This window comes from Chelon labrosus, assembly GCF_963514085.1.
Source record: "Chelon labrosus genome assembly, chromosome: 21".
Lineage (NCBI taxonomy): Eukaryota > Metazoa > Chordata > Actinopteri > Mugiliformes > Mugilidae > Chelon > Chelon labrosus.
Genome location: NC_140354.1, coordinates 11277646 through 11299120, shown reverse-complemented (window position 1 = coordinate 11299120; position 21475 = coordinate 11277646). Strand labels below are relative to the sequence as shown.

Genomic DNA, 21475 nt, shown 5'->3' with positions numbered 1-21475 from the left:
GGGCGCTCCTGCATCAGCTCAGCTTTGCTTCATTCAGAAAAAAAAAACACAAAACTATTATTAATGATCACCTGAAACGGAAAAAGCACCGTAAGTGATGTCTGTTTCATATTACTTAAAGCATTTTAATACGTTCTGTCTTTATAGCTGTTACTAAAAAATAAATAAACCTAAACAACAATTAACAAATACAAGTGCTGAGTAGTCTGTGGGATATTGTCATTAAATAACGTCTCATCGCGCGGTTAATTACTGATGCGGTCATCTTGATGTTGCGTGTATTTCCTCAATCACCAGTGTCTTTATTTACCGTTATTACCGAAGATTATGGTGCGTATGGAGACATCCTGAGTTGGAGTTATAATCAGAGTCTTGTCGCCAGGGTGGAGATCAGTGAGTGCCAACGGAGGGTGCTGTTCTCCGTTTTGGAGCGGCGGTAGAGAACCATTAGAGACATCAGCCGTTAGAACTAGGGTTGGGTATCGTTTGAATTTGAACGATTCCGATTCCGATTCCGATTCCTTGTTTCGGTTCCGGTTCCTAGCGATTCTCGATTCCGATTCTTTTAAGAGGCAGGGTCAAAAAAAGTTTAGGATATTTTAAATGAGCTAGTGTAGTGGACACTATGGACATAATTCACCTCGTTCCGTGCTTTAGGGACGCTGTCTCTTTAAGAACACGCTGCTGGTTTGTTGTTATCATGGGCAGCGCCACGTTTGTTTTGATATCGTTAAAGTAGGAATGAATAAACGACACGCTGTTGCGTTGTCAACGTGAGACTCTCTCTCTACCTAGTTTATTACATTCTACACTAGCTAGCCAACGGTCTTTCTGAAGGAAACAGTCTGACCTTCTCCATCAATTTTAATTCTATGAACTTTTTCCTTTTTATGAACTCTATACGTGGGCTAATTTGTTAGCTGCCTCAATGTTGGCGCAAGACATATTATTTAATGTATATGTATTGTTTTTTAAGACATATTATTTAATGTATATGTATTGTTTTACTAACCGGATTCGGACTGCATCCGGCAGCGGATGCAGTCCGAATCCGGCAGCTGCCGGATGCAGCGGAGGACGGTCGGCGCAGCGCGTCAAAGACGGGGCACACATTTATTTCTACTCCATGAATTCGGAGGTGCTTTATCATGTTCGACGTGCACCCTCCTATGCACGAAACAATCTTGTCGCAAATGTTGCATTTTTCCGAGATTTCGTTCTGTTTAGCAAAGTGAAGCCGCACTTTCGACCTCCGACGCACGCTATCCACGTTCGACCATTGACATTCGGTTAAGCCAACACTTCCGGTGGACGCTTCTTCGTTGGTGTTCAGCGGTTTCTTCTTCCGGTCGGCGGACTGGGAATCGAAACTAGGAATCGAAAATTAAACTTTTGAACGATTCCGGGAAAACCGCAAAGCTAGTCCCGGTTCCAATCGATTCTCGATACTCGATACCCAAGCCGAGTTGGAACATCGTACTGCTATTGTAAAAGCTTCTGAAGTTTCCACGACTCTCTGTCTGATTGGTCCCTCAGCTCACGGCGAGAGCAGAGTGGGCCGTTTCCAGAACGTGACCGAGCTGCGGCTGGCCGGTTTGGACCTGACGGACGCGTCGTCTCGGCTGTTGGTGCGCTACGTCCCCCACCTGAGCAGGTTAGACCTGAGCCAGTGTGGGAACGTCACGGACCAGACGGTGCACACCCTCACCTCCCCCATCTCCCCCTTGAGAGAGACCCTCACCCACATCAACCTGGCAGGTAAGCAAACGCCCGACGTGGCTGACTGGCGCTCTACGATCCTCTACAGTGCTCCTGCTGTACATGTCCATGTTTGTGTCCCTCAGGCTGTGTGAAGGTGACGGAGCAGAGCATCCCACTCCTGCGCCGCTGCTCCTCCCTACAGACGGTCGACCTGCGCTCCTGCTCCCTCCTCTCCTCTGAGAACGGACAGCTGCTCTCCTTCCCCTCCCACAGCTCCTCCTCTTCCACCTCCACAACCACCACGTCCTCTTCCTCAACCACCTCCTCCTCCTCCTCCTCCTCATCTGCAACCGCCACCACTGTCGCTGCTTCGTCCTCCTCCTCCTCCTCCTCCTCCTCCACGTCTGCCTCCTCCTCCTCCTCCTCCTCTTGTCCTCCCGAAGACAGAACGCTGCTAAAGAACAGCTAAAGTCCTCCCGCAGGCCTTGTGACACTTCAGTCAAGCGGTCTCGACGGCCTACGAGCCCCGCCTCCCTCCTCGTAACACTACAGACAGGTGAGGAAGAGGAGGAGGAGCTGTGCAACGTTTCTCCTAACGCTGGGAAAGGTTATGTTTTGTTGGTGAGCAGAGCGACCTCTGAGGTGGAGGTGGAGGAGGAGGAAGATATTTTGGGAAAAAGTTGTCTGTAATAGTTAAAAATAGAAACCCTGAGCATGTACATATTTGTTCTCTGTACAATTTTGGGTGTGTGTATATATCTGTAGTTTACTGTAAATGACCTTTAACCCGCCCAGACACACTCCTTTCCTTATATCTTCCCACCCTGCGACCAATCATCAGGCCAGTCGTCACCTCGTCAGTAGCTGCAGAACACGGAAGTACAGAAAGTCATGATGTCCAAGATTTAGTGGCGATATAACCCCGCCACACACTCGTATTTAAACTCCAAAACGACAACAGTCTGACATTTGTCTGAGCTGTGGAGCGCTGCGGCCCGGCTAACACTTCCCCTCTGCTTCCAGTCTTTGTGCTAAGCTAAGCTAAACACACTCGCATCCATCCTCTCTGGGAGCTTCTTTAAAAAAAAAAAAAAAACGCTTCTTTTCTGTATGAAGTCTGGTTCAGTTAGAGAGCCTGTGTTGGCGCCCCGTTGCCGCCGTTCGGTGTGTCGTTTTAATGCCATTTTCAGTTTGTCAGGCGTCACGGAAACGTCTTCGTCCAACAAGCCGTCCAAAAACTGAGAGGCGGGAAACCGTCGACGTGAAAGCAGCTCGAAAAAAATAATTGGTATTTGATGATTCTGTTGAACCGCTGTTGGATCAACTAACTGTTAAGTGTCAGAGATTAGACACGTAGAGGAACAGGCAGCTGATTTCTTCTTCTGCTGCTGCTGTTAAAAAAAATAAATAAAAAAAAAATCAGTCAGAACCACTTCACATCATAATGAATGTACCTGAACTCCGAGCGGCTGCGGTATCAGTGTGTGTGTGATAGAAATCAGTGTTAATGAGTTTGTGTAGCTTTCGGTCGGCGTGACCCGGAGGAGAGCGCAACACCAATCACCTGGTAGCGTTCAGAGAGACGTCAGGGTTGTGAGGAGAAGCCTCGGTCTTCAGACGTATTTGAACTCGTCTAAATTGTCTCAGCAAAAAAGGGAACGGAACAAAATTAAAGGTAAAAACAACAGCGTTAATAAAACTCCTGATATCACAACTTGAGATGCCAACCATGACTATAATTCAATCTGGACGACGAGGATCACTGAAATCTGTACCTCAACAACTCCACCTGCTGGATCGATAACTAACACATCCGAGCAGGGCTTGTTGGATTTAGGCCTCACTCTGCTTTAGGCATTATGCTGAGCTAGGCTAACGTACTCCAAACATCAGTCTTCTGGTCTAAAATGTCAGACTGTTCCTCTTAAAGGTGTTTCTGTTTGAAGTTGACACTTGTGTTCCCTTGGCAGTGTTGCAGGTGGACTTGGGTCAGGTGTGGTTTCAGTTCAGGTGTTTTCCTCCTCTGTATGTGTGCGTGAGAGAGAGTATTTGTGTGTGTGCGTGTGTGATCAGACCGACAGCGCTGGGTGTGTTTCAAACTGAGCCTCCATGTCTTCAACGTGCGCCTCAATCATCCCTCTTTGATTTTTTTTTATGTCCTCCTACATGCGTCTGCCTGTTCAATCTCCTCCGATCAGATTCTTCTGATCGATCGTTTTTTCTCAGGAGTTTTTGTTTTTTTTTGTTTTTTTTTTCTTTCTTGAATCCAGGTTTAATTTATTTTGTGCCACAGCAGCACTTCATCCTGTCCGCGCTCCTGCATTTTAATCTACATTTGTTCCTGTCTGTGTTCACATTTCTGATTTCATTCATTAAATTGAATCTGTTTTCTACAAAAGCCCATTTCTGACCGGAAACTCAAAAATAATGCCTCGTTTAATACTCACTGAAAAGAGAGAAATCATTTTGGATATACTTTGAATCTTAATTTGGTATCCCCAAGGCTTTGGCAAACTCAAATTGATCACAACCATAACTGATCACGTCAAATACCGTCTGGTCTCCTGATTTGCATTAACTATATCAACCATTATATGAAACAATCAAAATCAAGATTGGAAATTTAAGGTTTTTTTCATCACAAACTAATTGATCATATCAGAATCATCTTGATTTACTATTTTCTAATCTTAACTTTTCTTAAAATCTCCATTTATAGTGCCAGCTTCCTGACTTGATTTTGATTTAGGTTATCGTATCTATAGTATAGTACCGACAGTGTCTCAAAATATACTTTGCCTCCGTCTTGACTTGTCTCATAATGTTCGGTCATTTCAGAATCTTTATTGATAATCTTGATTTAGTTGATCATATCTTTAGATTAGTTCCGTGTGATATTGTATAATGTTTTACTGCTGTGACTTCGAGTTATCCCTAAACCTCAGGATTAATTTATCAGATTTACCATAATTAATATATTGTTTTAAATATCAACTTGACCCATCATTTTATAATATGTAACATCCGATAATTTGCAAAGCCTAAATTTAGATTCATCCCCAACATTATTTCATTTATCCAACTTATTTTCATTTTCTTGGCAGAAATGGGCTTCCGTAGTTTCTCAGGGCCTCACTTATGAAAAACTGACTTCAATCTTAATGTTAAGTCGGGATCATTGTTAAAGCAAAGTTTCCTTGTGTCACTTTAAGACAGGAAATCAGAGCGAGGTTGTAAAGACAAGCAGATGTTTCATAAATGACGCCCAGATGTTTCTGACGTGGCTGAAGAAGCTTCGTGTTGTGTCGTCAGTCACGCTTGGTTCACGTATGTGAACCGGCTGTCGATCGTGTGAGGCGGTGACACTGGGGGAGGAGGGGGGGGGGGGTCAGAAATGTTACTTTATTTCATGCGTGTTTGTTTTAAAATGTTCATGACCGCGACACATCAAACAGCAGAACGAATCACACTGCAATTATAATTAAGTAAAATATCTGTATCAGTCCAAGTCACCTTGAACCAGCTAGCATGATGTTAGTTAGCGTCTTCGTCGAGAAAACGAGCGGGAAAATCTTCAGTGGCTAACCAAGATTAGCTTGAAAGCCTACCAAGGCTAAGCTTTTGTGGTTCTCGTGGCTTTTTCTCACAGTTTAAGATATTGAGAATCAGATATGTTGTTCATTCCTTACCAATCTGAGCTAACAAGCTAACAGCTAGCTAGTGTGAGTTCAGCTGTGCAAATCAGTCTGGAAAATTAGACTTGAGAACAAACCAGTAAATTATGAGCGTGCAAGAGCAGTTAACAGTTATGGCTCCTCTGTATTCGCTGTCTTGTCATCTTGTTAGCTTATTAGCAAACTAACACTGGCTCTCTCCATGCTGGTTAGCTTTCTTCACATTGTAGCATGTTAGCTTCATAGCTACATGCTAGCCCGTCTCAGTTTTCGACAGAATCCAAACTTGTCTGAAAATGCTATTTTTTTTTCTAAACCATAAAAAAGCTTTGTTAACTTTTAAGTAATTTTAGCTAACACGCTGGCGAACTCATCTGATTTGGGCTGAAATGAAAAGGGTTTATTGCTAAATCAAGAGTGAAAGTTAAAGTAAATCTGATCATCGTTTACCAGGTAAAATACATCATAAATTCAACTTTCTGTAATTTGCTGCTTTTTGTTTTTAAGTTACTGTACAGTTTTAATGTTGAGACGGTTTGTTCTCAACATGAGCAAACATCGCAGCCAATCAGCTGCTGGCTTCCTGTGAGCGTGGCGAGTCCTCGCGCTGCTGCCGGCCGTGAAATTAAAGTATTATTGGTTACGTTTGAAATTGCCATGACGCCTTGTTGTGCCATAAATGCACCAGATCAACTATCAAAGTGTGAGTGGGTCACTTTTTATATTTTATTTTTTTTGTATTTGTTGTGATTTTGATGTTTTATTTTTTATTGCTCTCTGAATGACGCTTCAAACTCCATCTAGCAAAAGTGAGGAGGTCAAATCTGATTGGACGATAATCCCTGACTCCTAAAAGCTCTTATCCAATCAGACGCTCAGACGTATCTCACCTGCTTTCATATGGGTCTGTCTTTGTTGATGTTTTAAAGATGCACTGGATCATGATCTTCATCACCTTCATCTTCACCTTTTGCCAAATGTAGTTTTGTTGTGAAAGGGGCATTTTCTCCTGTTTTTCTTTGTGTTGGGTTTTTATACTTTGTCCATGACTCTTCCATTGTGTTGGTGAAAAAAATGAGGAAGAAGTTGGAACAAACAGTAAAAAGAGACAAAAAGACCAACTCAAGGCAGCTATGTATGAGTGACTACTGTAAAATGACTAATAAAGAAGCAATGGGTTTGTTTTTACCGACCGTCTCTTCATTTGAACAAACAGGTTGTGTGTTTGACTTGATCTGTCGCTGGTTCTTATAAAAGCCACAGTTTTGAATCACTGATCCAAATCGCTGTCACCACTTCTCACTTACTTTGAGGAAGATTTCAACAGGTTAATGTTGCCTTATTTAGCTGTCCATCAGTTCATCAGCATTTATCAAACTTATACAGTATTATGCAAAAGTTTTAAGCTGTTCATTGGAACACTGATCAATATACCGAAGTCAGCTTACTGTTTGCGGTTATGTTTACATGATGGAAAATGTCACCTTACTAAACAAAGAGTTAATATGACAGGAAAACATGTTGGCTGTCCACATACTTTCAGACATAGAGTTTACCAACTACAACAGCAGTTGCAAGCACATTGATTAGTTGTCCGCAAGATTTTATAGCAACTGGTTGAGAAATTGTGATTTAAAACTAAAAAACAATGAAACTGTGAATGAGAAGCTCAGAAGTATTTGTTCTAATTACGTTTATGATATACGTTTGATGCTAATTCAAGCCTAAAAAACTTAGGAGGACAAATTACTTGCAGTTTAGAGTCATTTTGAAACTTTTAACTGTTTTATTTAAAGTGTGTGTAAAAGATGCGTGATTAACGTTGGTTAATGTTGATTAATGATGGACTTTTTTTTTAATTTTAAACTTGTCTACATTTGTTTCACACAAAAATTATTAATCTATCCAAAATATAACTAAACTGAACTAAAATCAGGCCGGAAGTATAAAAAAGAAAAAAGAAAAAAAAAAGTCTGCGTCTGTGCTCGTGCTTGCCTGCGCGTGAGAGACATTGCGCGCCAAAAAGTAGCAAACGGGGCCGCGCGGAAGAGTTAAGAGGGGAGTGGCCTGCTGCGTTCTAGTATTCCTTGTAATCCACAGTTGTTTCCTTTCACAAGTTTATCACAGTGTATCTTCTGTAAATTAGTTTTAAGTGTAACGCTGTAACTCTCCTCCTAGAATCTGTATTTATGTGGTGTATTTTGATTTGTGGATTATTGCTGTTTGTATATGAAGATGAAGGACATATTTATTGATGGTTTAACTTGTAAATTTGACTTCTAAAATTGCTCAAATTAATTCACCTAACATGTATTATTGTTCTTCATAATAACATTGTATGGGATACTATAATAATTCAATTCATAATATAATATAATCCAACGTTTGGCTGTATAAACAAGGTACCAACCGTATAATCGTTAAAATATCCGACGGGTTTATGAAGGCAGCACGTCGCCCTACACTCACTGCGTGATATCCTTCCGCGATAGAGAAGCGCGCGGCCCTTTCCCTCCCGACAACACAGGATGCAAACGGGCGGCGGAGAAGCTACGAGACGTTACTCTGCGCCACTGCCGTTAACATTTCCCGCACCATCCGAGTGAAAAAACACCGAGCGAGCGCCGGGGAACCCTCGCCTCCTCCACCGCCGACCGAAACCGCCCTGTGGCTGGCACCGACTGAGCTCCGTGGAAGAAATATAATCCGCTGTGGGCGCTGCGAAGCAACCGAAACTGTCCGAGTCCGAAGAGATCGAGGCAGCTGGAGGACGGAATGGAGCTCATCACTATTCTCGAAAAAACCGTCTCTCCAGGTGAATATCGGTGCTGAGCACTGCGCGCACTGCTCAATCGGAATATGAGGCTGATTTTCGGGGCGGTAGCCGCGGTGCTAGCGCGACGACGGTCTGCTCCGGTTAACCGGTGAAAGTTTGAAGGAGGGGAGGAGGGAAATGCCTCGCTAGCGGGCTGCTAGCTTCTAATGCTAACCTAGCTAGCGCCACGGCCTGACTCCGCTGGTGACTTAGCACTCTATCGGGCGTTAAATTGCAGTTTGCCTCCATAGTTGACCACCAGCCTGCTCGGGCGACCCCCAAAGCACGCTGTCATTCCACAATCACGTCGATTCGGTCCCGCGGAGGTTAATCTGACAGCTGCGTGTAGCTGGCTGGAGCCACGACCCTGCCCATGCCTGCTTTAGCCGCTCCGATAGCCGTTAGCTTGTATCATTCAAACTATCGGCCGCTTCCTCTCACGCCTGCCCCGGCTAACGTTACTTTAGAGCCGCCGCGTGCAGAGAAAAGTCCCCCCGCGCGTGGGATCGCGCGCCCCGTGCAGCTTTAAACATAGTTAACGCTGTTTTGACGTGTTTGCCGTTTGTCTAATAAACTTTATTTGTGTCACTTGAAACGTGTCTCGCTGCTCGGCTAACGCTAGCATGCTAACCGCGGCTGTGGCTCCGCGGTGGCTAACACGCATGTTGCAGCCTCGGCGTGTGTTTCTGCGGGCGGACTGTTGGCTGAGCCTGGAATTTAAACTTCGTGTTATTACCATCGGGCATCAGGTGGATAGTATAGAAAGCATGTCTGTGTGTTTAGTGTGTAACAGCTGTTTAGCCGGTTCAACCACCCCGATCAGGGCTCGCACCAGAAGCTTCGTACTAAAGTGGTGTTAGCCTTCGTGCTAGCCAGAGCTGTCAGGCTAATTAGCTAACATTATATTGAATAACCCCCTCTCCCCTCCTCTCCCCCTCTCTCTTCCCAGATCGGAATGAATTGGAGGCGGCACAGAAGTTTCTGGAGCAGGCGGCGATAGAGAACCTGGTCAGTATGTCGGTGTTTTAAGGTGCAAGGAGAGGCTGATGGGATGCAGCGGAGAGAGAGGACAGCTGGAGCCCGCCCGGCTTCTCCTCTGCTGTTGCTTCCTCCTCCTCTCTCACCCCCCCTCCTTCCTCCCCCTTTCTTCCCTTCTATGAACACACACACACACACACGCACTCACAGCCTGCTAGCGTTAGCACTTCACAGACACAGCTACACACCCGTCTGATGTGGGGAAGGCTGCAGATATGAGTTAAACTGACACAAACCGGGCGCTAACTGGTCATTTCACCAAAGATCGGATCATTAATTGAGCATAAGAATATTAATAAAGACTATTTTGATCATTTAAAAGTCATTCAAAGCTTAAGTTTTCCATTTTTAGTAACCTCCTGATAATAAACTGAATATCTCTGAGGTCTGAGGAAGGACCTCTGCAGGGTTTTGTTCCCAGTCATCTTATGCTCTGCAGCAAATAATCAGCAGGTTAATCAATAAACGGGGAAAATAATTTGTAGCAGCTCCACATCAACAACAACTTTTTCCAGAGCTGCAGTCGGGAAAGATCCGATCAAAGCGTCTTTAAACTTGACGTCTTTGAACGCCAGCGACTCCTAAACACGTCGGGTATAGATGACGAAGATAATTATTCGGCTGCCAGAGCAGTTGAAGATTATTTGTCCGACTGCTCGACGAGTGGACGTCTGGTTTTGACTCTGGTCCATTTGTCGCGCGGCATTCCTGCGGGATCGTGTCCAGGCGTTAATCTGGAGACATCATTTGCTCATGCGCGCGTGTGTGTTAGTGACCCAGAGGGCAGAGATGTGACGTGGACGTCCTACCTCCAAACTGAGCTAAGAAAGCCAAGTGAGGAACCTCAGCTAACTGGACCGACCGTTTGATTTAACGGCGCAGTGAGCGTCCACCACAGTTGAAAGTCAGCCAGGGTGGCGACGGCTTAATTTTGCCGTTTATATTTTGCCGGCCTCCACCCGATACAGCTCACTCGAATGACATCACCAGAACAAGATGGCAGCTCCCATGTCTGACAACTTCTGCATAGTGGCAGGAAGTGGTGAAGCTGGCCATGTTTCTATTCAGTCTGTGGTCTATACCCAGTTACATGTGTTCAGATATAGTTAAAACCATTTGCAGATATTTTAACAGGGACGTTACTGTCATTGATCATGTTCTGCGAAGAGGCAGCATCAGGCTTTTTGTGTCGGTTTCAGAAACTACAGAATTGCAGATGCACGTTTGACTGTTTACTCTGCTGTCAAGGTATTATTCTCTGTAACTGATACGCGAGCTGGATGAATGATGGAGCAACGTACGGCACAGAAGTTTTATTCTTTAGTCCAGCTAGAACGCGACGGCTGTAAGTCAGAGATAAGGAGTAACACATTCGGATGTACAGGTTCAAGTTTCAAGAGCGATGTTGATTATCTGAACGTTGGATTAATAACTGATAGATGCGTAGTGGGAGTGAGGAGCTCTGCAGAGCCGGAGTCAAGGAGGCCGGCGTCTCGGAGAAGCATGATAGGACATTTAGTCTGATGACTCAGTGTACAGTTGCTTAATGCCTGCACAGCCTTCCTGCTCTGACTGTGAAACCCTTCAGGATGCTCTCTTCTCTGTGTTTGCTCACCGTCTCCTCCCCTCCACCCCCGCCAGCCCACGTTCCTGGTGGAGCTGTCCAAAGTGTTGGCGAACCCAGGGAACACCCAGGTGGCTCGAGTCGCCGCCGGCCTCCAGGTGAAGAACTCCCTGACTTCCAAAGACCCCGACGTTAAGACGCAGTACCAGCAGAGATGGCTCGCCATCGACGGCAACGCCCGGCGCGAGATCAAGAACTACGTAAGGGCTCCCAAAATCCCTCCCCCCTTCCTCGCAGAGTTCTCTGAAGGTTCGCCTGTGTGACGCGAGTCGTCTTGTGTCCGTCAGGTTTTACAGACCCTGGGCACGGAGACGTACCGGCCCAGCTCGGCCTCGCAGTGCGTCGCCGGCATCGCCTGCGCCGAGATCCCCGTCAACCAGTGGCCCGAGCTGATCCCGCAGCTGGTGGCCAACGTCACCGACCCCTCCAGCACCGAGCACATGAAAGAGTCCACGCTGGAGGCCATCGGGTACATCTGCCAGGACATTGTGAGTTTTATTCGAAGATCTGAGAATGTGACACGCGCAGGAAGTAGCGGTTAATAGTGAAACTAGGACAAGATGTTTCATTTACAAATCAAACCAGTAACAAGAGTTTTAGCTCGGCTCAAACGCCAAGCTCCGTTCTTTTAGTTGATCTTAACTAACCTGCTCGTTTTCCTCCAGGACCCTGAGCAGCTGCAGGAGAACGCCAACCAGATCCTGACAGCCATCATCCAAGGCATGAGGAAGGAGGAGCCCAGCAACAACGTCAAACTGGCTGCCACCAACGCTCTGCTCAACTCTCTGGAGTTCACCAAAGCCAACTTTGACAAGGAGGTACTCAGACCCTCGCCTCTTCACACACAGAGCTACAGCCAGTCCGGTTAAATGCCGTTCACGTTTTTAACCCGACGTGTGAAAGTGTTCAGGTCCCGTCTTCGGTTTGAATCACGTTTTTTTTTTTTTGTGCCGTTTTCAGACGGAGAGACACTTCATCATGCAGGTGGTCTGTGAAGCGACACAGTGTCCCGACACCAGAGTGAGTATGATGACCACGACGAAGCCGAAGTGTTTCCTTTGTGACCTCTGACCCCTCACCGTGTTCACTGCCGCGCGTTGCCTTTTGTGGTGTGTTCAGGTGCGAGTGGCGGCCTTACAGAACCTGGTGAAGATCATGTCCCTGTATTATCAGTACATGGAGACGTACATGGGACCTGCTCTGTTCGCGGTAAGAACCCCGTCAACACGCTGCGATCAGACGGCTTCAAACTGATAAGAGCTGCTAGTGAAGAAACTAAACCATCCTCCTCTTCTCTCAGATCACTATTGAGGCGATGAAGAGCGACATCGACGAGGTGGCCCTGCAGGGCATCGAGTTCTGGTCCAACGTCTGTGACGAGGAGATGGACCTGGCCATCGAGGCGTCTGAGGTCAGTGAAGCTTCTTTCTTTAATCGACCCACCGACGGTTCTCGTCCTGCTCAACTAAATCCTTTCTCTTCTCTGGCGAAGGCCTCGGAGCAGGGTCGCCCTCCGGAGCACACCAGCAAGTTCTACGCCAAAGGGGCCCTGCAGTACCTGGTCCCCATCCTGACCCAGACCCTCACCAAACAGGTACCGCACCGGCTGAACAACCACGTTTACCTGTTGTAGCTGTGAACCCCTCTCATTGTGTCTGCTGCCGTGTGTCTTCGGCAGGACGAGAACGACGACGACGACGACTGGAACCCCTGCAAGGCCGCCGGCGTGTGTCTGATGCTGCTGGCCACCTGCTGCGAGGACGACGTGGTTCCTCACGTTCTGCCCTTCATCAAAGAACACATCAAAAACCCGGACTGGCGCTACAGAGACGCCTCTGTCATGGCCTTCGGGTCCATCCTTGAAGGACCGGAGCTCAGCCAGCTCAAACCCCTCGTCATACAGGTGAGTCAGAGGCTCATGCGCACGGAGAAGCGGCAAATCTGCCAGAAACGATTCCTTCTGATTGAGGTGTAAGAGCCCCAACGTAGTAACTGCTTTGACTGAGTCGCCACTTTATTTCCTTCATTCAAAGCTGGCAACTCCCTCTCCCTCACGTTGTCTTGTCTCTTCCCTCTCCTCCTCACCTGCAGGCGATGCCCACCCTCATTGAGCTGATGAAGGACCCCAGCGTGGTGGTGAGGGACACCACAGCGTGGACGGTCGGGAGGATCTGTGAGCTGCTGCCCGAAGCCGCCATCCACGACATGTACCTCGCTCCCCTGCTGCAGTGTCTGATCGAGGGGCTGGGAGCCGAGCCGAGGGTGGCCTCCAACGTCTGCTGGGTGAGCTGTGGGGTCTGAGGGTGGACTGTGGTGTTAGGGAAGGACGGGCTGAACACAGGATGGACTTTTGTGATCATGAGACTCAACCAAAAGTCTGAACCTGTGCCATTCTGTGTTTATTTAGGGCGAGGGTCCAGGTTATGTCTGTTTAAATATGTTTTTAGGTCGTCCAGTTAATAATTCTTTACATGAACAGTGCAGAGCAGTGACTGGTTGTCACCTTCAGCTGCTGCTTCCAGTCCAGACCAGTCCATTGGACACATTCCCATCAGTACAGTTCAGATGCCAGCGTTTCATCACAGACTTGACTCAGCAGAAGCTCCTTTTCAGTCTCAAACACGTGTCTCCTCCTCCTCCCATCAGGCCTTCTCGTCTCTGGCTGAGGCGGCGTACGAAGCCACGGACGCTGCAGAAGAGCAGGAGGAACCCAGCACCTACTGTCTGTCCTCATCCTTCGAGATCATCGTCCAGAAGCTGCTCGAAACTACAGACAGGTAACCGACATCTCGGTTCATGTGCTCTAGCTGTAAGATTAGGGTCTCATTGTCTCTGTGGTGTGACCACTTCCTGTTGTCAGAATAAAGTGAGAAAGTAGAGTGACAGAGAATTTCACAGAACTGAAGAGAGTTTAACAAGCAGCTCAGCTCAGGATTGATTGATTGATTGATGTGGTCCGGCAGAGTATTGACGGATTCTGTTCCTCAGACCTGACGGTCACCAGAACAACCTGCGCTCGGCTGCCTACGAGGCTCTGATGGAGATCGTCAAGAACAGCGCTAAGGACTGTTACCCTGCAGTCCAGAAGACCACGCTGGTCATCATGGAGAGGCTGCAGCAGGTCCTGCAGATGGAGGTGAGACTTCTTAAACACAAGAAACTAAAAACGAGTCACAAAAAGAAAAGAAACCTTAGAAAAGGCAGTTAAAACAACACAAATGAGATTAGTTTCCATTTTAACAGACATGTAAACACATTGGAGGACACTGGGCGTTTCCAATTTGCATGTGTAGCTACTCCTTTTAATTTGAAATTTAACTTCCTGTCTGCAGTCCCACATCCAGAGCACCTCGGACAGAATCCAGTTCAATGACCTGCAGTCGCTGCTGTGCGCCACTCTACAGGTGAGGCTGTGCTCGCGCTCTTATTGTGAAAGTTTAAGGCCGGTGGTACCCATTCTGAGAGCGTTTCCTGTGTGTGTGTGTGTGTGTGCGTGCGCAGAACGTTCTCCGCAAGGTGCAGCACCAGGACGCCCTGCAGATCTCGGACGTGGTGATGGCGTCCCTGCTGAGGATGTTCCAGAGCACCGCCGGCTCGGGAGGCGTTCAGGAGGACGCTCTGATGGCCGTGTCCACGCTGGTCGAAGGTACGACGCCCGCATCTGTGTGCGGATCCGCCGTTGTCAGGACGCTGAGTGTTCACTGTGGCTTTGTCTTCCAGTTCTGGGCAGCGACTTCCAGAAGTACATGGAGGCCTTCAAGCCTTTCCTGGGTATCGGACTGAAGAACTACGCTGAGTATCAGGTGAGGCCGCCGCTGGCTGTAAACGTCTCCTACGGATCTGACGCTAGGATCACAGCACAGATCGAGAATGAATGATTCAGTGTGTTTGGTCTGTGATGATAAATCATGCACCACTCTGACCGTGATGTAAAAAAACAACCACAATTATCTGAGACCTCCTTTCACGCTCCGTTCCGTCAGATCTGAGGTTACGCGCCTTTTAGAATAGGAGCAAACAGCTGGAGCTTGTCAGTCAGAGCTCGGGGATGTTGACGATGCGTTGTTGCAGGTGTGTCTGGCTGCGGTGGGCCTGGTGTGCGACCTGTGCAGAGCCCTGATGTCCAACATCCTGCCTTACTGTGACGAGATCATGCAGCTGCTGCTAGAGAACCTGGGGGTGAGGAAGCTCTTGCGTCTTTCTGTCGTGCCCTCCTCGCTCTGTCTCTTGTTTTTAAATTGCACTTCCCTCGCTGAATCCCGCGTCTCATCGTGTGACGGCTGTCTTCACGTGCGTCGCCAGTTTCAGCCGTGATAAAGCCGAACAGCAGCAGTAGCACCTTCCTCTCTGTGTCGTGTTTAAACCGCATCCAACGTCTGTCTCTGTGTTCAGAACGAGAACGTCCACCGGTCGGTTAAGCCTCAGATCCTCTCTGCGTTCGGCGACATCGCTCTGGCCATCGGGGGAGAGTTTAAGAAATACCTGGACATTGTGCTGGACACTCTGCAGCAGGCATCCCAGGCTCAGGTGGACAAGGTGAGGACGCTGGTCACCGTCTGACGCTTTAAAGACTTCATGAACCCAAACGAGTAAAAGCTCCTCTGAGTGTTTCGTTGTGTTTGGTCTGTGACGATAAATCATGCACCACTCTGACCGTGATGTAAAAAAAAAAACAACCACAATTATCTGAGACCTCCTTTCACGCTCTGCTCTGTCGGATCTAACTGTGACGGCGCCGCGCTCACGTCAGCTCTCAATGTCGACCGTTTCAGACCGACTACGACATGGTGGACTACCTGAACGAGCTGAGGGAGGGCTGCCTGGAGGCCTACACCGGCATCATCCAGGGCCTGAAAGGGGACCAGGAGAACGTCCACCGTAAGACTACACACACACACGCACCAGCTCTTTAACCTCGATTAGATTGTATAAGCTGTGAATGTTTAACAGCCGGAGCATAAAACACGATCACATGACCGCACCCTGTCAGGTGACGTCGGTTCCTCCTCCTGTCTGAAGTGAATCAGGAGGATTTTACGACGTCGCAGATAAACTCGGGTTTTATTCACCCAGGAAGCTTCAGGCTCCAGCCGCTCATTGAAAAGGCTTCCTGGTTTTGCAAGACCCAACAAACAAACAAAACGGATTACGTTTATTATTATTCTGTAAAGTCAATTATGTTTGATTGAAACACTCCTTCCTACCGTCTTTATTCTCACCCGTCCCTCTTGCTGTTGTTGTTCTCCCCCCCCTCGTACAGCTGATGTGATGCTGGTTCAGCCTCGGGTGGAGTTCATCCTCTCCTTCATCCATCACATAGCTGAGGATGAGGATCATTCTGACGGAGTGGTGGCCAACGCCGCCGGCCTCATCGGGTAAGGAGGGGGGCTGGGGATGTGGAGGCACGGTCCACGTTAACACTTTAAAACTGCGAAAGATCAGAAAGTACGATTCTCTACGGAGTTAATCACCGAGTATCGATTATCACTTAGCTGTGTTCGGTCTGTGAAGAGAAATCATGCACCACGCTGACCGTGTGATTAGAACAAACCACAACCTCTGAGACCAGCTGATTGATGGATGATGAATCCCTTTCAGTCTGTTATTCGTTCACACGTCTCCATCTCCCTGCTGGGGGAACGGCGTCGACAAAACCGAGCTGTTCCCCACAGGTCAGATAGGAACGTCTTTTCCTAAGTTCGTTCGTCTTGATGTTGACCTGCGTTGTCCCCCCCCCCCCAGCGACCTGTGCACGGCGTTCGGTAAAGACGTGATGAAGATGGTGGAGGTTCGTCCGCTCATCAACGACCTGCTGACGGAGGGCCGGCGCTCCAAGACCACCAAGACCAAGACGCTGGCCACCTGGGCCACCAAGGAGCTGCGCAAGCTCAAGAGTCAGGCCTGGTGAGAGACACACACACACACGCACACACACATCTGAGAGATTTAAAGTTGGGACAGTGGGTCTGGTCTGTGAGGAGACATCATGCACCACTCTGAGAGAGTGATGGACAACTAACCACAGTGTCTGAGACGAGAGAGAGAGGAAAAAAAAAAGCAAAACGCGTTTTTACTGTCTCCTCTCACCTCTTCCTCTTCATTCTTCACCATGTCCTTGTCCCCCTGTCTCCCAGATTGCCGCCGGTTGGGGAAAAAGAGAGCGAGAGATTAGAGAGATCGACATCAGTGAACAATGAGGACAAATCGCCCCACTGGAATGAACTCTTGTCTGTTGTGGCAATCGTTCGGTCGGAGCAGAAGAAGAAATGAGAGGAAGTGAGATGAGTGTCTGTGTGTGAGAGAGAGAGAGAGAGAGAGAGACGTGTGAGCGAGCGAGAGATGATGACATCACCACCTTCAGTTCCAGCAGGCGACGACTCCCCCCCCCCCCCCATGCCCCACCCCCCTTTCTCCTGGACTGCCTGTGGACTGGACTCTGACTCCCCCCTTCCCCCCCTCCCCCCCCTTAAAGAAGCAAACCTCTCCCTCGAGCCCTCCCCCTCCTCCTCCCGGAATCCACCTCTCTCGCTGTGTAGCTGGGCTCTCCTACGACATCACAGTGACGTCACAGACCCGCCGCCGCCGCCGCCCTCCCATTCCTGGGAGACGGGGCGGGCGGAGGGGGGGGAGGAGGAGGGGAAATGGATAAAAACTCGACAAGAAAATAAAAGACTTTAGTGAATGAGATGAAGTGAGCGGACTGTGTGGACTTCTTCTGTGGGGAAAAAAAAAAAAAAAACTTTAGATTTTTTTTGTTGCTCTTATTTTTCTTCTTCTTCTGAGCACTAAAACAGCGAAGGAGACGCGACGGACAGACTCCTCCCACCGCTCCGTCTTCGGCGTTTTACGCTCTTATCCAAACAGCAGCACTAAATTCCTTCAAAATAAAAGAATCCTGAGGAGCGAGTGCCAAACGGAAGATCAGGCGAAGCCGGGCCCCTGAAAGCGAGCGCTGCGAGCTGCTTCGGTTTTTTGGTTTGGGGAAAAGGGTCACTCACCGTTTTTGCTTGTTTAAAAAGATTTCAGAGAATTGAAGACGTTTGTATGAGGTTATATTTTTCCATTGCTATAATGAAAACAAAGTGAAAAACAATAAAATGATATGAAACATTCCCCGAGCAGTTCTGGTGGTTTTGCTCTTGTTGGACTCAAAACGTTTGGGACTCTGCTGACTGGAAGCTGAACTGTCGGTTCGTTTACTCGACGCCACAAAGAACCATGATTTTTTTTTTTTTGTCTTTTTACTTTTTTTATTTTAACTCTTCATGGCTCGTTTGGCGGCGGCAGCTCGGCGAGTCGCTGCCAGACGAAGTTTCTGTCGGGATGCTGAGTTTGAAGTTGGTGTGAAAATCACGGCTGACGCGAAGCTTAGAGCACGCTCTGTGTCGCCTCTGCTCCACGCCTGGACCGCTTCCCTCTCAGCGACGGGCCGAGACGCCTGAAAGCGTTTTTTACACTCGGCCGGCGGCTGAAAGTGAAGCGGCTCCGGCTTTGGAGGGCTTTTATTTTGTAGAGGTGCGGCAGCTGTAGGGACTTTTCTGTGTTGACTTGATGGCAACTCGATTATTTCTGAATTGTGAATCATTTAAAGCCAATCTGCTTTTTATTTCATATTCAACTTTAGTGAACTAATAAAGTCTATATTGTACTGAACATCTGCTGCTGCTTCTTCAGTCTGACGGCCGGCTACTTTTTGCAGGAAGTTTAGAAAATAAAAGCTTCCAGAAGATTGTCAAATGTAGAAGGTAGCCAGAAATTATACAAATATCACCTGTCAAATGTTTGGACTTATTCAGAAGTTGTAATTTCTACAGTGTAGAATCAAACTGAAGACATCAACACTGAAACACCATGTAGTGACCAATAAACCGATCTGAAGCTTTGGTGGACTGAAATAGTTCCTCATGAGCTCTTGTTGACTCTGCGCTCCAACCCGTACCACCTGAGCTGGGTTAGGTTGGGTGATTGTGGAGCTCTCAATCTCCCAGACAGCCTCACAAGAGTCTGGAGGTCCCGCTGAAGAACTAATGATGGGACGGTGCGTCTGTTCAGGATGCTGTTGTTCCTTTGGTCTAATGTCCACTTATCTTGTTTCTTTTCTTGTTCTGCAGCTGTGGTTTGTTTGCAGTGGTTTGATTCTGATAGTCTCCTCCAACAGTGGATGTTGAGATGAATCAAGTTATTTTCTTTCTAATTAAATTCTCCTCAGCAGCAGAGGGGACTTCATTTCCTGGGGTTGTCCTCATCAGAGACACTTTCTTCACAGAAAAGGTTTCTTGAAATGTTCTGGACTGACTGACCTTCATGTCTTAAAGTCATAATGGATGGATGGTTGTTTCTCTTCCTCTCCCAACATGGAATAATACCGTAGTAGCTGAATAGGGTTGCTGATGTACCATCACTACCTTGACACAACTGATGGTCTCATTAAGAAGGAAGAAACTCCAACAGGTAACCTCTGATGAGACTCCCCAGGTAATGGAGGTCCCTCTGAGGACACACCACACCAATGAATAGTTTTGTTTCCAGTTTTGTTCTAAAAAAAATAAAGAAAGCTTGAAAGAGTCCTGGGATGTGTGTTGATCACTTCTATCGATCTCATTGTGTTTTATCTCAACAAACTGCAGGTGATCTTGCAGCAGCTCGCTCCACCGGTGCTTTATTTAAATATTAACTGCGATAATCACAGTTGTTAACATGCATAGATGTGTATTAAGTGGCAGTATTAACTATTAAGTCAAAGAGAACTGGCTATAGTCCGGATAACTGTGTTAGTGTAACGCGTAGACGCAGCTTGCGGTTGCGGTCAAGTGAGCCGTCGGTCGCAGCAAGCGAGTCAAGCGAGCCGCGGTCGGATTTTTCTTGCGCGTCTACTTGTTTACTTACAGTTCCGAGACAGGCCAAAATGCTGACTGCAAAAAATAAAAAAAAAACTTTCTTCGGTGGATTCTGATTCAAAAATTAAAACTTTCTTTAAATGTTACCACGATTGCTGATTTGATTCTTATTCACAACATCTCTCTCTATTACTGTACAACATTTCAAGTCATTTTACTGTATAATGTGGAAGAAAAATGTTGACAAACAGTCATAAAACTCTTTCCTTAATAGGGTTGCTCAAATTTTGACTTGATTACTATTCACAGTGACCTTTGCTATTACTGTACAATAGCTCAAGTCATTTTACTGTAGAATTTGGAAGAAAGTCAATGACAAAGTCACTCAACATAAAGGCGTTCTGATAGTTCAAGTTCTCATTTTCTAACACACATAAAACTCTTTCCTTCATAGGTTTGCTCAGATTTTGGCTTGATTCTAGTTCACAGTGACTCTGACTACTGCTGGACAATAGCTCAACTCTTTTTACTGCAGAATTTGGAAGTAAATCAATGACAAAGTCACTCAAGCTAAAGGCATTCTAATAGTTAAATTCCTCGTTTTCAAACAGTCATAAAACTCTTTCCTTCATAGGTTTGCTCAAATTTTGACTTGATTACTATTCACAGTGACCTTGGCTATTACTGTACAATAGCTCAAGTTATTTTACTGTAGAATTTGGAAGAAAGTCAATGACAAAGTCACTCAACATAAAGGCGTTCTGATAGTTCAAGTTCTCATTTTCTAACACACATAAAACTCTTTCCTTCATAGGTTTGCTCAGATTTTGGCTTGATTCTAGTTCACAGTGACTCTGACTACTGCTGGACAATAGCTCAACTCTTTTTACTGCAGAATTTGGAAGTAAATCAATGACAAAGTCACCCAACATAAAGGCGTCCTGACAGTTCAATTCATCTTATTCTCACACTCATAAAACTCTTTACTTCATAGGTTTGCTCAAATTTTCACTTGATTCTTGTTCACAATGACCCTGACTGCTCGTGGACAATAGCTCAACTTATTTTACTATAGAAGTTTGAAGAAAATCAATGACAAAGTCACAAGCTAGAGGCGTCCTTATAGTTCAATTCCTGATTTTGAAACACTCATAAAACTATTTTCTTTATAGGTTTGCTCAAATTTAGGCTTGAGTGCTATTCACAGCAACCTTGGCTACTGCTGTACAATAGCTCAAGTCATTTTACTGTAGAATTTGGAAGAAAATTAATGACAAAGTCACCCAACATAAAGGCGTTCTGACAGTTCAATTATTGTACAGTAGTAGTCAGGGTCACTGTGAATAGTAATCAAGCCAATATTTTGGCAAACCTTTGAAGGAATGAGTTTTATGAGTGTTAGAAAATGAGGAATTGAACTATTAGAACGCCTTTAGCTTGAGTGACTTTGTCATTGATTTTCTTCCAAATTCTACAGTAAAAAGAGTTGAGCTATTGTCCAGCAGTAGTCAGGGTCACTGTGAACAAGAATCAAAACAAATTTTGAACAAACCTATGAAGGAAAGGGTTTTATGAGTGTTGGAAAATTAGAAATTGAACTATCAGAACGCCTTTATGTTGGGTGACTTTGTCATTGATTTTCTTCCAAATTCCACAGTAAAATGACTTGACCTATTGTCCAGCAGTAGTCAGAGTCACTGTGAATAGGAATAATGCAAAAATCTGAGCAAACCTATGAAGGAAAGAGTTTTATGAGTGTTAGAAAATGAGGAACTGAACTATTACA

The 21475-nt window shown here is 46.5% G+C and overlaps 2 protein-coding genes across 3 annotated transcripts in view; both read left to right on the top strand.

Annotated features, from left to right (window-relative positions):
• The window catches only part of fbxl19 (F-box and leucine rich repeat protein 19), a 14328-nt gene extending 9273 nt beyond the window's left edge, over nucleotides 1–5055 (top strand). Inside the window, 2 exon segments of the mRNA XM_084570036.1 lie at nucleotides 1392–1758; nucleotides 1845–5055. Of these exon segments, the coding sequence (XP_084426162.1) occupies nucleotides 1392–1758; nucleotides 1845–2170 (693 nt within the window). The 3' untranslated portion in view covers nucleotides 2171–5055.
• A 2800-nt stretch (nucleotides 5056–7855) lies between these two features.
• kpnb1 (karyopherin (importin) beta 1) lies at nucleotides 7856–18505 on the top strand (the record flags this gene model as incomplete). 2 transcript variants are annotated; one of them, XM_084571512.1, is made up of 22 exons in its annotated part: nucleotides 7858–8190; nucleotides 9140–9198; nucleotides 10870–11052; nucleotides 11140–11340; nucleotides 11518–11670; nucleotides 11813–11872; nucleotides 11972–12061; nucleotides 12153–12263; nucleotides 12345–12446; nucleotides 12531–12755; nucleotides 12944–13135; nucleotides 13499–13629; nucleotides 13841–13988; nucleotides 14185–14256; nucleotides 14354–14498; nucleotides 14573–14655; nucleotides 14924–15031; nucleotides 15245–15388; nucleotides 15625–15730; nucleotides 16113–16227; nucleotides 16595–16756; nucleotides 16987–18505. In XM_084571512.1, coding segments are annotated over exons 1-22 (2631 nt in total). In that variant the 5' UTR covers nucleotides 7858–8150. The 2 variants fall into 2 exon arrangements, with proteins under 2 accessions (XP_084427637.1, XP_084427638.1); XM_084571511.1 differs by lacking the exon at nucleotides 16987–18505 and having other exon boundaries at nucleotides 7856–8190; nucleotides 16595–16760.
• Between the last annotated feature and the right edge of the window lie 2970 nt (nucleotides 18506–21475).